Consider the following 16,375-nt stretch of genomic DNA (forward strand, 5'->3'; position numbering starts at 1 on the left):
ATGCGCGAGCTGTTACTGTCGGGGCAACCTCTTCTGGCTCCTGTCGTCGAAGAAGCCCAGTTCTGCCTACCTTCTCTAGCGCAAGGAGTTGCTTCCTGTTCAGCGTCGTTGGGGTGGAGGGGGCTTGTCTCCACGGTAGCAGCTTGTTTTTCAGCTTCGTCCTGTGTCTGCTGCTTGTCAAGGTTTTTCGAACGGCTTTTCTAGAATAAGCCGGACATTGTATCGATTTTTCGGTCCGGTTTTCCACATAAACGGGCCAACTTTTTCTTCTAATCGAATCGCGGGGATTGACCGTTTGCGTCCTCAGAACAAAAATTATTGTTCCTCAAATGGTGTGGCTGGTACATAAAATACTTGTTCCGTATAAATTCCAAACTGAATCTACCAAGGATGGGACCAGGTCTAATATACCTCTTTTGGAAGATAAAACCTTGTCTGATTATATCAATCATGGATGGAAACAAGTAGTGCTCATTCCGCATTAGCAGATTTGTCATTTAATATGTTCCTTTTTTTTGGTATTACAGAGAGAACAGAGCAAACTGGTGTTCCTTCGAACACCGATAAATGAGTTTGGATCTGGAGGCTTGTTGCTCACGTGGCACCCCACAACTGCGCGGCTCCTCTAGAAATATCAACCGGCGAAGATGGCAATGATTTCACACATCTACCGTGTATTGCATCTTTGTATAATTGATGGCCGCAGTGGTGGTTATGTTCTGAATGTTGAACTTTTAATCTCTCTTGGCTTTTACTTTCCCGTATTATCTGGGTGCCAGGGCAACCTCATTTAATCTTTCCATGAGGCATGTCCAGGTCCCAACTCCCAACAGAGGGGAGCTTAGATCAGACTTCTTAGTCTTATGTTGAACTTTTAATCTCTCTTGGCTTTTACTTTCCCGTATTATGTGGGTGTCATGGCAACATCATTTAATCTTTCCATGAGGAGAGTCCAGGTCCCAACTCCCAACAGAGGGGAGCTAGATCAGACTACCGTGCCGCCGTTTCGCAGCCCCGTCTTGCGACGCCCTGTCGTAGGCCCACCGGCGTGGCCCCACCATGGCAGCCCGGCTCGGCGTCGCGCCGCCGCCGCCGTCCATGGCCTCGGCCGTCGATCCGGGGTGCCGATACGTGGTTAGGAAGAAACGTGAAGAGACAGATGAAAGAAATGGAAGAGAGATAGAGGATGGAGTCCGATCCGACGATGATGAGATGCGCCGTTGGTTGGGCACGTGCCCCACTTAGATAATCCCATGACACGTCATCATCCCGTCCGAGCCAAACAGGTATTCTCGGGATAAGGTTTTATTAAACCGGGATTAGATAGGTTAGGGTCTGAAAACCCGGAATTAAAACGTTAGGGTTTGATTCGGACAAGCTCTACAAGTTCAGGGTTTAAAATGGACTTTTTTCGTTTCGAAATAAGTGACGTGGATTTGTATATTTTGAAACAGAGATATGTGTTGTCATTCTCATGTCATGATGGCGAACTGAAAGTAGTCACGCATTCATAAGGACCGGTGTATGTTTGGTGTTCGAGAGCGTCTACGTGTGTGTCTGCGTGTGTTTGGTGTTCGAGAGCGTCTACGTGTGTGTCTGCATCTGGTACTGTGTTTTTAAAAAATAAAAATGTTACGATGATATCAGGAAAGGGCAATCACACCACTATCGAACCGCCGAATGCACAAATCGTAGAAATAAGCGGACGTACAGAAAATTGATCGAGAAGAAGAGAAATTTCAATTGACAGGAAAACGCATTCTGGCCCAGGGACCGGCCCACTCACCGGCACGCGACACGCTCCGTTTTCGTCCGCGATGAACGACGGGGAAATGCAAGGCCGGAATTCTTCGTGCAACCGTGAGCTGCCGCGTGCTCTCGGTCGACGCGCGAAATTTCCACATCCACTCGAAGCACCCGTCGCGCTCAGTCTAACTTCCTCACTTGACTCTCACGCCGACTTTAATCGACACTCCTCCCCCAGTCTCCCCCTCGATCCTCCCCTTTCCCATCCACTGATCCACACACACACAACCATGGCACCTCTGCTCCTCCTCCCCGTTCTGCTCCTCTTCGCCACGGCCGCCGACGGCTACCCATCCACCTGCAGGAACGCCACATGCGGCCAACAGACCATCGCCTACCCGTTCTGGCTCAACTCCTCGTCTTCATCTTCAGCGTCCAGCTGCGGCTACCCCGGCCTCGGCCTTGCCTGCGAAGACGGCACCACTCTGATTTTCCTCGCCCAATCCCACCGGTACAAAGTCTCCAACATCGACTACGAAACGCACACCATCGCCCTCGCCGACGCCGACGCCTTCACCACCACGACCGGCTGCCCGCTCCTCGACTTCAACCTCACCATCGACACCATCTCCGCGCTTCAGCTCTCGCACGCGGACTCCAACATCACCTTCTTTTACAACTGCACGAAGAACTCCTGGTCCTCTGCCGTGGAATTAAGTGGCTGTCCGCAGTATAACAAGAGTTCCTACGTGTCCCCGGCCGATGACTATGATGGTGAAGCGTCCGAGTTCGGGTGCGAGGCGGCGGTGGTGGCGCCGGTGCTTGAGATTCATAAGAAGGGCATAGTGGGTGTGGGTTCGCCTCCGGCCACAAAATATGTTGAGGTGCTGAGGGCTGGGTTCGAACTGAACTACAGCCCGAACTCCGATCAGTGTGGCAGATGCGAGCGATCACGCGGATGGTGCGGCTACCGGCACAACCAGACTCACGGCGGGATCGTGTTCAGCTGTTTCTGCGACGGCGGCCCGACCGCGGATCATTGCGGTAAGTGTCCCTCCTCCTCCTCTCCCGCACTCCTCGAAATTTTCCTTGCTTCAGAGTTCGGATTTCAGAGCATGAGCTCCTCTTCTTTTGGTTGACAAAAAGTCGTTAATGCAGTGACGTGTTTTGGTTTTCTGCTCCTACCAGCGACTAACTGGAGCCAATACTGCAGTAATTCAGTAACAAACTGACCGGAACAGTCAGTTTAGCCATTTTTTAGATAGAAAGAATTATCCGCAAGTAGCAAGTTGTTAACAAACCAGTTGCCCACGATTTACTACTACGGGTAGTTGCCTGAGTACTTGCCTGAAGGAATCGAGCCTCTGTCAAACGTACTGTACGTGCTTTGTGACCCACCGCTAGGGGCTAGGACTTACGGCCGGAGGTAGTGTTATGCACATCCGGACAAAACAAATGACTAGCAAGATTCGGTTCGCGACTTCACTGTAAAGCTGTAGAGAGGCCCCTTGTTCACGGATCAACATCGACGGCTCAGTGGTGTGACTGCCTTGCCTCGACAGCTCCGTGCTGAATTAACCGCTCGCAGGTTGCTTCTTACGTTTTCGTAGTGCTCAGCTGTACTACTCAACAGGCAGCCAAGTCGGACTTCAGTGGACTAGAACTTGCGTGAGACGCTGGTACTCCTGTCTTTTGATCTTTTCTAGGTTTGTGATCACGAAAGTTCAGCAATGCATCCAACTGGAAGAAGATTGGTTTGGTCGGTACCAGTCTACGGACCTGCCTGCTCGGTTGCTCCCTCAAGGATTTCTTCTGTTCATACTGAACACCGCGTGCACCAGTGCACAAGTCTTAGTACAATTAATTGTACCTGGTGTAGTGACCACACATCAGCGAAGTACAGCCATCAGGCTCTCGTGCCAACTAGCCTACTTCAGTAGGAGTACCGGTTTGGTTGCAACCAGCTATCAACGAACTACTCCATCTTTTGGCGACTTCCATTCTCCAAAAGTCCAAATACATCAGACCATATCTAGTGGTATGTAAGGATGATTACCATAATAAAAAACAACATGGACCGTCCGATCTGGGTCAAGGCACATGATCGAACATAACTATTGATTTTTCATTGACGTCCTTAAATTATGTTCAAGCGACAATCCATCCCTTTTTCTGGTATGTGGATTTTTAATAACATTTCAGGAAAATTGATTGATTAGTGAATTAAAATAAATCAATGAAATAATGAAAGTAAATAGTCATTTTTCAGTCAACAATCATACCACCGACGAAGATTTTATTATCTCTGTACTTGCATCAATCTTGTATGAATCTCACTGATTAGATCAGACCGTTATTACCATTGACTTAGAAATAGTTATTTATCAGTCGTCTTACAAATAGCAAAACTGTAAATATATTATTGTTATTTCTTGTTATATCACTCAAACTTCAGTGATATCATCATTGAAATATATATATGTTAACAAAAATATCGATGAAATTTCAATCAATTAATGATATGTCAATCAAGTGATGTTTGAGAATAATAATGCCCAATTGATATAAAATTGATATCACAGTGAAACTGGAATGAAACCTAAATATTTTGTGAAATATGAATGAATTAATCAGAATGAAATATCAATGAAACTAACAAAATCTTGCAAGATGGGTGAGAGAGAGGGGTGTACTACAGGTGGAATTTAACAAAACTCTAGGGTGTAAATGGGAGAAATGAGTGGGTAAGAAACCTAGTCCCGAGAGAAGGATGGGTTGCTTGATTCTAACCAAACTTGAGGATTTAAAATTTTAAATGAGAAATCACCATATGCATAGATCTAGGCCAAAAATATATCGATTTGCTCTGAAGTACAATATAACCCAATAATCCGGTAGCACGGGTGTTATCTTCTCGCCCTCCCTTCCTCCTCCGAAAGCACGGCTATTCCATGTGCACCCAAGTGTAGATCAATTAGTAAATACAAGTAAAAGTTTTAGAAGTTTTACACTATTGACACTATATTTATCTATGATTTCACACAAATCTGTATCCTAAAACTCGATTTTCAGCACCGACACTAGATTGATCTGTTTTGTTTCTCAAATTTTGCTTCTATTTGGATTTAAAATTGTGTAGATACCAAAAACATGACGTGTCAATGATGTGATTTTTTTTTGGCTTGGGAGCATTGGGGGTACTTAATTAGCTCGCCCTTCTTGCCTATCCCATGTGGCCATGTGTTGCTGCCAGGTCCGCTCCCCCTCTTTGACTTGTCTTAACGTGATTTCAAGTTGTCTTTCAAGCATCACACCTCTACGGAGCTAAGAGCATCTTCAACAAGATGTTACCACAGCCATTACTTTGCCTTTCATGTCGTCACTTATCTCTCATATCCACCTTTTTCTAATTATAAATATCTGAAAAGTATTTTTTTTATTAGGATCCACTTGTCATACTCCTCTCCCATTTCTACTTTCCTCCGACTTTTCTTGGTAACAATGAACTAACAGTTTATTGCACAATAAACTGATGTTATGCTTCTTTCTATTCTCACTCCTCCACCTAAGAAAAAAATCAGATATGTGGCGTTAAGAACAGCTGATTTGTAACTGTTGAAAATGCTCTTATCATGTCTAGTACTATTGTCCTGCTCCATGCTACCGTGACCTTACCTATACAAGAACCACATTAGAACAAACAATGCAAGAGGTTCAACGAGTAAAAAATTATGACATGTGTTCATTTAGTAATATTGATGAGCGATGAGCGATTTTCCTTCTTTTAAAAATAATCATGTTTTTCCTATCCATGCATTTTGAGGCTATTTTGCAAACAGGCACTGATAGGGGGAAGGTGAACTCTTTCCTAAAACCGTAATTTTGTCAAGCTATTCCTTAAACCCCTCCAAATTGTCACATGAGTTACATATTTGATGCCGCTTGTAGAAACCAATGAAGCATGAACCTCAAGGATTTGTTCGGATTTAAATTCAAATATTTATATTTTGAAAAATGCTTATTTTTTAAGTTACATTTTTTTTCAAAATAAATCCACATCTATACATGGGAATGACCGATAGTACCACCAAATTAGTGGGAATGTTTCCATTGCTTGCATAGGAACAACTTGAAAGAGGGGCAATATAATTTGGTGCTCAATTAAGAAAAGCCCGCCAAAATTCGTAGTTACACATAATATTACACGGTTACAAATGTATAGAAAAAAAGCCATAAAGAGCACTTACCAGATAGGCAAATGTGTATAGATACTTATTCCACAGAAATTATAGTGATAACCTACTACTGAATGAGATCTTTTTTCAATGATGGGGGAAAACATCTCTCTCGCCTAGCCAATTTTTAGGATTTTAGTACTACCATATCTCGTTGCAATAGGAAAAAAAAAAGGCTACCAAACCCTGGCAGCTTAATTTCGCAGCCTATAACTACTCCAACGTAAAGCCCATGGGCCAATGTGTACCCCATTTGGCTTCTTGCTTATCAAATATGCTCCGACCAGTCGAGACTCGCACAACGGGACAACCTTTGTGCGTAAGTTCAGAACCTAAAATGGACAATCATCAAGTTGATGCTAATTAATGAGCCAGTAAAGCATCTTTGTGAGTCGTATTCTTTTGAGCATTTTGTCAAAAGAAGATTTACCATTTTTATTTCTGTGTGCATAATGCTTTGCCTTTTGAAATAAGTTCTCCGGGGCACTAAAGAAAGAGGGGGGGACCTCTCAAAAGGAACAGAATTGTGTTCATTTCCAAATTAATTACTCGTCCGAAATAGATGTGCGGTGAAAGTTGATCCACGCGTTTTCAGTTGAATTTAAGATGTCTTGTGCAGAAAGGCACAGAAAAGGTATCGGATGCAAGAACCTAACAAGATTTACTGATCAGCATGTAAGTCAAGTCAACTAAAACCTTGCGTCTTTGCCATGACGTAGCAGGCAGCCGACGATTTTTTGGCTCTACCTTGAACCACCAAGACGCAGAGACCAACTTGTTCGCTCCGGTCTTCCAATCAGCTCACCTGTCGGGGTAGGATGTGTTTCTAATTCCACATCTCCAGCCCACCAACCAACCAATTTCTGCGAGATTCGGTCCTGCACGCGACTTAAATACGACGGCGCTCGCAGGAACCAGTAGCGTGCAAGGCTAGAGGAGCAAAAACGGCCAAATTCCACTGCCTCATCTTGCCATGGCTCACCTACTGCTCTTGCTCGCCCTCTTCATCGGCGTCCATGTCTCCGCCTCCGATGGCTTCCCTCTTTCGCTCACTGCTTACAATGAGTCCATGTGCTTGGAATCGAAGTGTGGCAGCGTTGACATCAAATACCCATTTTATCTGTCAAACGCAACTGAAAGAAACCCAGAAGATTACACAACCTATTCGTGCGGCTACACCGATTTGAAGATCTTCTGCCATGGCGATGGGGATACCAAGACCCCGATCCTTCGGCTCGGCGAAGCCAACTACACCATCCGGAACATCTTCTACGACAATCGCTCCATCACTCTCGTGGACACTGACGCCCTTAGCGGCAAGTGCCCCTCAGTCCGCCACAACGTTACGATGGACCCGGAGTGGCTGAACTACACCGACTCCTTGGACAGTCTCAAATTCTTCTTCGGCTGCGCTCCCCGGCCCGACGTAGAAGATCACCAGATCGACTGCAAAGGTTTCAGTCCGCCTGCAGGCAGTGGAAACGGTGTTTCCTTCGTGTTCACCTCTGAAGAAGACAAGCTTTCTCGAGAGAACCTATTGGCTGAGCACTGCAACAAGATTGTCTTCGTGCCGGTACATGAAGATGGTCTGATGAGAAGTGGTTCAGTGAGGTTGCCGTTGGATTACGGTGCCGTGGTTAAGGAAGGGTTCGAGCTGGCATGGAAGCAGAGCACGCAGCAGCCATGCCACGCGTGTGAGCAATCTTACGGACGGTGCGCCTACAGCGAGAGCAAGGAATACCTTGGTTGCTTGTGCTCCGGCGGGAAGATTGGGGTTCCGGATTGCTACAACAGTGGCAACAGCAGAACTGGAAGCACCGCGTCTGCATCAAGTAAGTTCTTCAGAACCGATCATTCTGTTTTATTCCCAGCCGAAAGTAGACCAATCCCCTCGCTTGCCAATTGCCATTTCGCGTGTTCGATCACAGACCCAATTGTGTGTGCCAATGTCCACCTAGATAACGTAGCGAGGACTGATGAATTGTTCCTAGTTCAGTAGCCACTGATTTCCCGGATTTGCATCTCGTAGCGGCGGCCGCCGCCTCCTCTCCGCTGTGCACGCTCGTTCCTGCTGACGCTTGCACTGCAGACGTAATTATGCTTGACCTGATTTAATCGGAAATTCATCGGTGCTTGCTTGAGAAACCAATAGCGCGTGGGAAGGCGAGATATTCGCTCCTGGTTTCGTCAGCCGACAAGGATGGTTCCTGACCTTTTCCATCCCCCTTGTTCCTGTTATGCATCATTGTTTGGTTGCTCCAAAAAAAATCAAGGCAACCCACTGCATGCGATCGAGAAACTTTTCTAGAGCATTTGAATGTGAAACAGCGTATACCTGGGTATTTTTGCTTTGTTCTGGACGTGTTTCCGGGCTTGAACGAGCACCTTTTTTTTTTACAAAGACGAACGCACACTTGCCCGATATGTTCCCAGAATAGAGTTGACGGGGTCAAGTCTCCTTATTCTTTCTGTCGCGGTGGTCCAGGTGAGAGGTTTTTAGGGACTTTATTACGAAAACTTACCAATTCCCAAATGCAAATCCCCCAGTAAGAAAGGCAAAAGATAGATATGGGCGACTAGAAGCCTTTGTTTCCATGCGACTCAACCAATCAAACATCAAACGAGTCTCCACGGTACAACGACGGGAGGTAACAGCCGACTTGCGTGGCACACACTCGCGTTATGCGTGCCGCAACTGGTCAAGGCCTTCCTGTCGCTCTCATCAGCCTGCCAGCCTCTGTAGAAACTCGCAAGGCCCTCACGACTTATAAACGGAGAGGCGAGCAGCGGCGACGAACAAAGCTCCTGACTCCATTAGCCATGCCTCCTCTCCTGATATGTCACCGGCTGCTGCTGATCCTCCTCCTCTCGGTTGCCGCCTCCCATGGCGATTCATCTAACGATGCCTACGACTCCTCCATGTGCCTGGATCAGCCATACACCTGCGGAGGCGTGAAAATCAGCTACCCGTTCTATCTCGCTGAGGAGACAAAAGAACTCAAGGGCTACGACAACTCCTACTGCGGCTACCCTGGCCTGGGGATCGTCTGCGACGGCGGCAAGCCCACCCTGCAACTCGACGGCCCCGCAAAGTACACGATCACAAGCATCAATGGCACGATCCCGACCGTCTCTCTAACTGATCCCAAGGTTCTCGGCGGCGGCACCGACACCTGCCCAAGACCAATAGTCGGTGGTAACGTGACCCTTTCACAGGGATCATGGCTTTTCTTTCCTGACAGCACGGTCGATTACCTCGTCTTCTTGATCGATTGCTCGTTCGGCTCTGGCTTCCCGCGACCAAGTAACATCGACCCCATCAGCTGCCAAGGATTTGGCGGGGGCCCTGGACTGTCGTTCGTGCTTCCGGATGATGAAGTGCCCGCCAGGAACTGGTCGCACGCGTGCAGGCAAGTCATACAGCTGCCTGTGAACAAAAATATCCCGGTCGACCATACTGATTATAGATGGAGAAACAGTGAATATGGCAAGCTTCTTCGTGAGGGATTTCAATTGGGACTGAATGACAGCGTGAAGTCCCAGGCATGTATGCGGTGCGAGCAATCCAGTGGAAAGTGCGGTTACAGCCAGGGCATGGATTTCATCGATTGCTTGTGCCCTGACGGGCGAATGCACTCCGATAATTGTGTCAAGGGCGCCGGTAAGCTCTCTGAATCTGAAACTTTTCCCTTTTTCTTCCAACAGTTGCGTGTTTTTGCATTTGACGTGTAGCCCTCTCGGGCTCCTGGCCCTTTCCTTCCCACGAACATATGTCGTAATGTTGCTAGTAAGTGACTGCCAAACTTTGTTACTTCTTGAAATCACTTGGACCTTACAACATGGTTGTACAGCAATCCTGTTGTGCCGCCGCGCGCTGCTACTTTGCATCTTTTCTGATGTCGCACATCGAATGATTTCTCACTAACTAGAGGGGCAAGTGCGAAGACTGAACATTTCTAATCGCTGTAAGCCAAGCCAGTCAAATCCCGCATAACTCTGACAAAGCCTGTAACCTGAACTTTCGAACGAAATTGTTCAGGTTTGGTAAGGTAAAAACTGTAGTAGTCGCGACCGATTCTTGCCCCGATTTGGACGCGATTGCTTCCCGAACGCTTTCATGTTACTGAAATACTAGTAGAGCGCACGTTTGTAATCCCCAGCTCTGAGGAGAAAAGCAAGGAGATACATCCCCAGCTCTCACCTACTTGTAGATCCCACCTAACCCATGTACTTGATACCCTTGTAATCCTTCTCATGATTAATAAAGAGCAGGCAAGATGTAAGGCTGTTACCCTCAGCGGGCCTGAATCTGCGTATGTCATGTCCCGTGATGATCTACTTGGTGTACTCCACACTTATCGGCACACATACGACCGTAAGATCGACGTTTACCGTCGACAGTTTGAGATAGCAATCTGTTCTTTTCCATGTACCCAATTAGCTCTGTCTATGTGAAACTGGCGTCATGAATCACTGGTCAAAGGTTATGCATGAAAATTGATGATATTTCTCTTCTTGTTTGGAGTAGAACACTAGTTGGTTCCGGTAACAAAAATACACACATTCCAAGCAGGCTCTAATGTACTGAAACCGTAGGTGAATATTACCATATGTTCAAATGTGTGTCATAAAGTCTATAGGTTATATTATGTAGTGCGCAAGCTTTACATTGTATCAATAATGCATCTTTTATGTACCCATTACTGATGAGCACCAATGTTGAAACTTTGCAGGGGCACACTCAAAGAACAAAAGAAAGATATGTAAGAAATATCTCTCCACCCCATGATAACTAGTTCTTTTCCCCATCTTCTCATATTTGTCGATCTTTTTTCGAAATGTGCTGCAATCCTGTGTGTTTACTAATGTCCCCATAACCATGTTCAGTTTATCTGAAAAGCGGCACAGAGTTCCTGAAAAACTAAATCAGGTTTCATGATGGAAATAAAAATATACCTAGCCTTTAGAATACATAATATGGTAGGATTGTCAACATGAGTCTTCCATAAGACAAAATGCATGTATTTTAGCCTTTTAGCGTACATAATAGGTTCTGCAGTAGGATTGTCAACAAGAGTCTTCAATAGCTCAGATGCATTGCTTTCTACAGCAGGACATGATTATAATGCCTCTCTTTTTGGTTATGTAGTAGTAAACAAAGTCCAAGTAAACAATTTTACTAGTATAAGATATAAACTGGTTCCCCTTTCGATAGCTTACCCCGCCCAAATTGTTTATGCAGACATAATAGCAAGCACTATACCTCTGGTATTTCTACTTTTTGCATTGTTGCTGGGGTCCAAGAAATACTTATCCAGAAAGAAATCAAAGGAAACAATAAGGATTGAGTCCTTCCTGCAAAAGAATGGAACCATATATCCAAAAAGATACACTTACACAGAAGTGAAAAGATTGACAAAATCTTTTACTGAAAAACTAGGTCAAGGTGGATTTGGTGCTGTTTACAGAGGTGGCCTCTCTGATGGCCGTCAGATTGCAGTCAAGATGCTAAAGAGCTACAAGACTGATGGTGAGGATTTCATCAATGAGGTAGCTAGTATCAGCAAAACTTCTCATGTCAATGTTGTGACCCTCCTAGGATTTTGCTTGGAAGGATCTAAAAGGGCACTAATCTATGACTATATGCCTAATGGATCACTTGAAAAGTATGCTTTCAAAGATAACTCTAAAGGCGAAGATAGCCAAAATACTCTAGGTTGGGAGAAATTATTTGATATAGCAGTTGGCATTGCTCGAGGACTTGAATATCTTCATCGAGGATGCAATACTCGCATCGTACATTTTGATATCAAACCCCACAACATTCTGTTGGATCAAAATTTCTGCCCTAAGATCTCTGATTTTGGATTGGCAAAGCTGTGCCTCAATAAAGAAAGTGCTATTTCCATTGGTGGTGCAAGAGGAACAATAGGCTATATTGCGCCCGAGGTCTTTTCAAAGCAATTTGGGGCAGTAAGTAGCAAGTCTGATGTCTACAGTTATGGAATGATGGTTCTTGAGATGGTTGGGGCTAGGGATAAGAATATCTATGCAAGTAGTGCATCTAGTAGCCAATATTTCCCTCAATGGATTTACGAACATTTGGATGAATATTGTGTCGGTGCTTCTGAGATTGATGGCGAGATCACAGAGATTGTAAGGAAAATGATAGTAGTTGGGCTGTGGTGCATACAATTAAGTGCCACGAATCGTCCAACAATGACTAGAGTAGTTGAGATGCTAGAAGGGAACACGAGTGACCTTGAATTGCCACCAAAAGTGCTCTTGATTTCATAATCACCAACATGTTTACATTGGGTGTTGTGCACTTGCTCCAGTATTGCAGAATTGTAAGGAACTGAAATTTTTAATACTCCATGAAATGCTGTAATTTGTGCGTGAGTAGTTGCAAAACCACGGTGCCCATATAACACTCTTATGTGCAGCTGCACTCTGGTCGTTCTGATAAATGTCTTAGAGAATCAGAACTAGTTGGGTCAGGTTCTGAATACCCTTCGATTGGTAGGACTGGAGTACGAAATACTGTACGAGTTAGAAACGACACTAAATTATAATACTTATTTGAATTGCATGACAACAAATTCATATCGCAAAATCATACTCAAAGACTCGTGATTAAAAATTAGTATGGTGCCCATTGTTTTGAGTACTTGAATTCTGAATTAAGAATTAGGGTTTGAGATTCACGGGGTACCTAATTCAGAGTAGCCAAATAGGAGTAACGAAGAGATACTTCAGATTCTAGATTTGAACGGGTCGCTGTAGGCCGCCGGTGCTGCCTGAGTCGAGGTCCGGCTAGCGCACCGGCGCCGGAACGCGGCGTTGCCAGCGGCGGAGATTGCTGTGAGCGCGGCCGTCGTAGGGAGTCGGGACTATCTGGGTAGAGAGGTAGCCATGTGGACCCTGGTGAGCCCGGCGAGGTAGGGACCGCGGGATGCGGCACGCGATTGAGGGTGGACCGCGGCATGACCGCAGGCACGAAGAGATACCGTGAGACGAAGCGTAGGTGCTCAAAATTTATCTTTCTCTTCCCTTTCCTACATCTCGGTGAGTAATTTTGTAGCTCATGCCTTTCGAGAGCGGTGGATGATCACCTTACTTCTTGGTTTGAGGATCCCCGATTTTATTAGTACTCTTCTTGTGAACGATGTAAGTTTATTTCATAATCAATAAAGCTAGTCACGATGACGTTTCCTAAAAAAAACATCGGGATGGGAGCGAAGGGGAACCGGCAGAAACCGCGTTCATATTCTTTTTAAAAAAAAATGAAACTATTGTGCTTATACTTGGTTATGCTAGACGATTTATTCCAGAACAGTTCTTTCAGAACGTGATACTTCATCGAGAGAGTTTTATCTACTACCTCCGTTCCGGTTTATAAGGCCTCTACCAAATTATGGGTGGAAAGAAGTATAGTACAAGTTAATTGGATAAAATTATAAATTATAATGCTACAAAGTTTCAAATTCAATTCATACATGGAGGAACAAAAGGCAGGTCGTGCAAGAAGGAACAAAAGTTTGCGGTATCCAAATCTACGCTGGAGAATTGGGATTGAGACAAACAAAGTAGCTTCCTTATGTCCGCTGATCTCCTGATTACTCCATGCACAAGAGACAACAACATAACCTTGTCATTTGCAGTGCGTCCCATTTCTTTATCCTAGAAACTCACACCATTCAAATACCTACAAAACCCACCACATTGCCACAGACGGCATGCACCATTCTTCACAATGCGCGGCAACTTCTGCAACCTCACGATCCTGCTCTTAGCGGCGGCGTCCGTCCTGCCCGCGGCAGCGGCAGCGGACGCCGTCGACATTGCTATCTACTGGGGCCAGAACGCCAGCGAGGGCACGCTCGGCGACACATGCGGCACGGGACTCTACGCCTACGTCAACCTCGCCTTCCTCTCCACCTTCGGCGCCGGTCGGGCTCCGGTCCTCGATCTCAGCGGCCACTGCGACGCCCCCTCGGGCACCTGCGCGGCCCTGGCCAGCGACATCGCGTCCTGCCAGTCCGCGGGCGTCAAGGTGCTGCTCAGCATGGGCGGCGGGCTCGACGACGCCGGCGCGCCCGGATACAACCTGTCCTCGCCCTCTGACGCGCAGCGCGTGGCCGCCTACCTATGGGACAACTTCCTCGGCGGCACCGGTGAATCCCGGCCGCTGGGGGACGCCGTGCTCGACGGCATCGACTTCGACATGGAGGCCCCGTCCAGGTACTACGACGACCTCGCCAGGAACCTGACGTGGCTCTACAAGGGCGCTGCCACGGCCACGCCCACGGGGGTGGAGAAGAAGAACAAGGCGTACCTGCTCACCGCGGCGCCGCAGTGCCCGTTCCCGGACGCGTCCCTGGGCGGCGCGCTCGGCATGGGGCTCTTCGACCACGTGTGGGTGCAGTTCTACAATAACCCGCCGTGCCAGTTCGCCGCGGACGCGAGCGCGCTGCAGAGCGCGTGGCAGCAGTGGACGGCGGCCTTGCCGTCGGCGACCGTGTTCCTCGGTCTGCCGGCGTCGCTGGATGCCGCCGGCAGCGGGTTCGTCGACGCCGACACGCTCGTGTCGCGGGTGCTGCCGCTGGTGGAAGGCGCGCCTAACTACGGCGGCGTCATGCTGTGGAGCCGCTCCTACGACAAGGATTCTGGATTTAGCGTCAAGCTGCAGGCCAACTTACAAAACAGGAACACAGGTACCTACCGCGTTACTTACAACATATATACGAAATTTTACTAATTGCAAGTTTGTATTTTAGTCGTTTTTGTAATTTTATCGGCGTGTCACATGTTTCAACAAGCTAATGCTTTCTTTGGCAAATTACAGGGAACGGCACATCATCATACAGAAAAAGAATCTGTAAGCCATTACTTTTGTCCATTCTGATTATGTTTTCTTGCAAATATTGGATTATCCAACCAACTTCTATTTTACCGTAGATTGACAATACGCACACAGCCTGACTCAAGCAGTTTCGATGCGTTTTAACTCCATGTTTGTTTATGCAGACACCATAGTAGGAGTCGTCGCTGGCACAGTCCTGCTGCTCCTGCTTCTTACCACTTGTTTCCTGTGCCATAAGAAATACCGTAGCTCGTCGCCTCCTGAAGAGGGATCAACGACACCTCCAAAGACAGAACAATTCCAGCAAAAGCTGATACCCCAACATCCGCAAAGATACACTTACTCAGACATCCAAAGGATGACCAAAACCTTCGCTCACAAGCTGGGCCAAGGCAGCCACGGCGACGTTTACAGAGGCAGCCTCCGAGATGCGCGCCAGATCACGGTGAAGGTGCTGAAGAACTGTAAAGGCAGCGACAAGGACTTCGTGAACGAAGTTGCTAGAATCGGCGGAATTTCTCACGCCAACGTCGCTCCTCTGCTGGGGTTTTGCTTGCAGGGGCCAACAAGAGCTCTGATATACGAGTACATGCCCAATGGCTCGCTTGAAAGCTATGCCCTCAACAATAACGAGGAGGACTCCGTAGAGGAGAACTACTCTCTATGGCTGTACTGGGAGAAGCTGTTCGACATTGCGGTGGGTGTCGCGCAAGGGCTAGAGTACCTCCATGAAGGGATTGGTGATAATGACGTGCATATCAGTGTCAAGCCCCGGAACATCTTGCTGGATCAGGAGCTATGCCCAAAGATTTCTGATGTTGGTGTGGCGAACCTATGCTTGTTGAAAGAAAGCAAGACATCTCACGATGTAAGGGAGAGAGATGGATATGATGCACCTGAGTCAGTATCCAGGAAATTTGGTGCGGTCAGTAGCAAGTCTGATGTGTACAGCTACGGTGTGATGGTCCTTGAGATGGTTAGAGCGAAAAGGCACGTCAAGGTTGGTGCTGACACTACCAGCAAGTATTTTGCTCAGTGGCTCTATGAGCACTTGGATCAGTTTTGCAACAGCATCTCTGACATCAACGGCGACACGAGAGATCTTGTGAGGAAGATGATTATAGTCGGGCTGTGGTGCGTGCAGGCAGCACCTATGAGTCGGCCATCAATGAGCAGAGTCATTGAGATGCTAGAAAGTAGCAGCACAGACCTGGAATTGCCAAGAAGAATCTCTTGAAGCGTAAAAGACATGGTTGCATACATTGTTGATTGTTCATATTATCGGAAGTAGGGCGTGTATGCTGTCGACCTGGTTTTGGATCTGTTTAGTGTTGAATTTGAGGAGAGCACATAAGTAGCTGATTGTCGTTTAAAAGTAGTACTCTCTCCGTTCCATAATTCTTGTCTCAAATTTGCTCCGAAATGGATGTATCTATTTCTAAAAAGCGTCTAGATACATGTGAAATTTCGAGCAAGTACTGCCAACTTTTGTATTGTCAGAGTTGAAATTGTTTCAGGTAATTCAGAT

General features: G+C 46.7%; 3 protein-coding genes and 1 long non-coding RNA gene across 6 annotated transcripts; 3 read left to right on the forward strand and 1 right to left on the reverse strand.

Moving 5' to 3' along the window:
• Positions 1–1,933: 1,933 nt before the first annotated feature.
• LOC100821924 (LEAF RUST 10 DISEASE-RESISTANCE LOCUS RECEPTOR-LIKE PROTEIN KINASE-like 1.2) lies at positions 1,934–6,841 on the forward strand. Of its 2 annotated transcripts, none has more exons than XM_010233865.3 (2): positions 1,934–2,790; positions 6,704–6,841. In XM_010233865.3, the coding sequence occupies exons 1-2, from the start codon at positions 2,037–2,039 to the stop codon at positions 6,796–6,798; spliced, it is 849 nt and encodes a 282-aa protein (XP_010232167.1). In that variant the 5' UTR covers positions 1,934–2,036; the 3' UTR covers positions 6,799–6,841. The 2 variants fall into 2 exon arrangements, with proteins under 2 accessions (XP_010232167.1, XP_024315010.1); XM_024459242.1 differs by lacking the exon at positions 6,704–6,841 and adding an exon at positions 2,905–5,596 and having other exon boundaries at positions 1,935–2,790.
• Positions 6,842–6,915: 74 nt separating this feature from the next.
• LOC100837475 (LEAF RUST 10 DISEASE-RESISTANCE LOCUS RECEPTOR-LIKE PROTEIN KINASE-like 2.1) lies at positions 6,916–12,414 on the forward strand. 2 transcript variants are annotated; one of them, XM_024459241.1, is made up of 3 exons: positions 6,916–7,813; positions 10,715–10,744; positions 11,224–12,395. In XM_024459241.1, the coding sequence occupies exons 1-3, from the start codon at positions 6,955–6,957 to the stop codon at positions 12,276–12,278; spliced, it is 1,944 nt and encodes a 647-aa protein (XP_024315009.1). In that variant the 5' UTR covers positions 6,916–6,954; the 3' UTR covers positions 12,279–12,395. The 2 variants fall into 2 exon arrangements, with proteins under 2 accessions (XP_024315009.1, XP_024315008.1); XM_024459240.1 differs by lacking the exon at positions 6,916–7,813 and adding an exon at positions 7,820–9,642 and having other exon boundaries at positions 11,224–12,414.
• LOC112270847 lies at positions 10,595–13,087 on the reverse strand. Its single transcript, XR_002963353.1, has 2 exons — positions 12,697–13,087; positions 10,595–10,894 (listed from the first exon to the last, which is right to left on the reverse strand). It is a non-coding gene; the product is annotated as an uncharacterized LOC112270847 (long non-coding RNA).
• A 127-nt stretch (positions 13,088–13,214) lies between these two features.
• LOC100837779 (LEAF RUST 10 DISEASE-RESISTANCE LOCUS RECEPTOR-LIKE PROTEIN KINASE-like 2.5) lies at positions 13,215–16,334 on the forward strand. Its single transcript, XM_003566963.3, has 3 exons — positions 13,215–14,698; positions 14,830–14,862; positions 15,012–16,334. Exons 1-3 carry the CDS (start codon positions 13,738–13,740, stop codon positions 16,082–16,084), a joined length of 2,067 nt encoding a protein of 688 aa, XP_003567011.1. The 5' UTR covers positions 13,215–13,737; the 3' UTR covers positions 16,085–16,334.
• Positions 16,335–16,375: the final 41 nt, after the last annotated feature.

This window comes from Brachypodium distachyon, chromosome 2 (assembly GCF_000005505.3).
Source record: "Brachypodium distachyon strain Bd21 chromosome 2, Brachypodium_distachyon_v3.0, whole genome shotgun sequence".
NCBI classification, from domain to species: Eukaryota; Viridiplantae; Streptophyta; class Magnoliopsida; order Poales; family Poaceae; genus Brachypodium; species Brachypodium distachyon.

What these genes read in the sequence shown, in the direction of transcription:
- LOC100821924 (XM_010233865.3), top strand. Translation starts at nt 2,037, where the DNA reads ATGGCACCTCTGCTCCTCCTCCCCGTTCTGCTCCTCTTCGCCACGGCC. An exon ending in CCCGACCGCGGATCATTGCG is followed by an intron (nt 2,791 to 6,703) that starts GTAAGTGTCCCT and finishes ATGACGTAGCAG; the next exon opens with GCAGCCGACGATTTTTTGGC.
- LOC100837475 (XM_024459240.1), top strand. Translation starts at nt 8,664, where the DNA reads ATGCGTGCCGCAACTGGTCAAGGCCTTCCTGTCGCTCTCATCAGCCTG. An exon ending in TAATTGTGTCAAGGGCGCCG is followed by an intron (nt 9,643 to 10,714) that starts GTAAGCTCTCTG and finishes GAAACTTTGCAG; the next exon opens with GGGCACACTCAAAGAACAAA. An exon ending in AAAGAACAAAAGAAAGATAT is followed by an intron (nt 10,745 to 11,223) that starts GTAAGAAATATC and finishes TTGTTTATGCAG; the next exon opens with ACATAATAGCAAGCACTATA.
- LOC100837779 (XM_003566963.3), top strand. Translation starts at nt 13,738, where the DNA reads ATGCGCGGCAACTTCTGCAACCTCACGATCCTGCTCTTAGCGGCGGCG. An exon ending in CTTACAAAACAGGAACACAG is followed by an intron (nt 14,699 to 14,829) that starts GTACCTACCGCG and finishes GGCAAATTACAG; the next exon opens with GGAACGGCACATCATCATAC. An exon ending in ATCATACAGAAAAAGAATCT is followed by an intron (nt 14,863 to 15,011) that starts GTAAGCCATTAC and finishes TTGTTTATGCAG; the next exon opens with ACACCATAGTAGGAGTCGTC.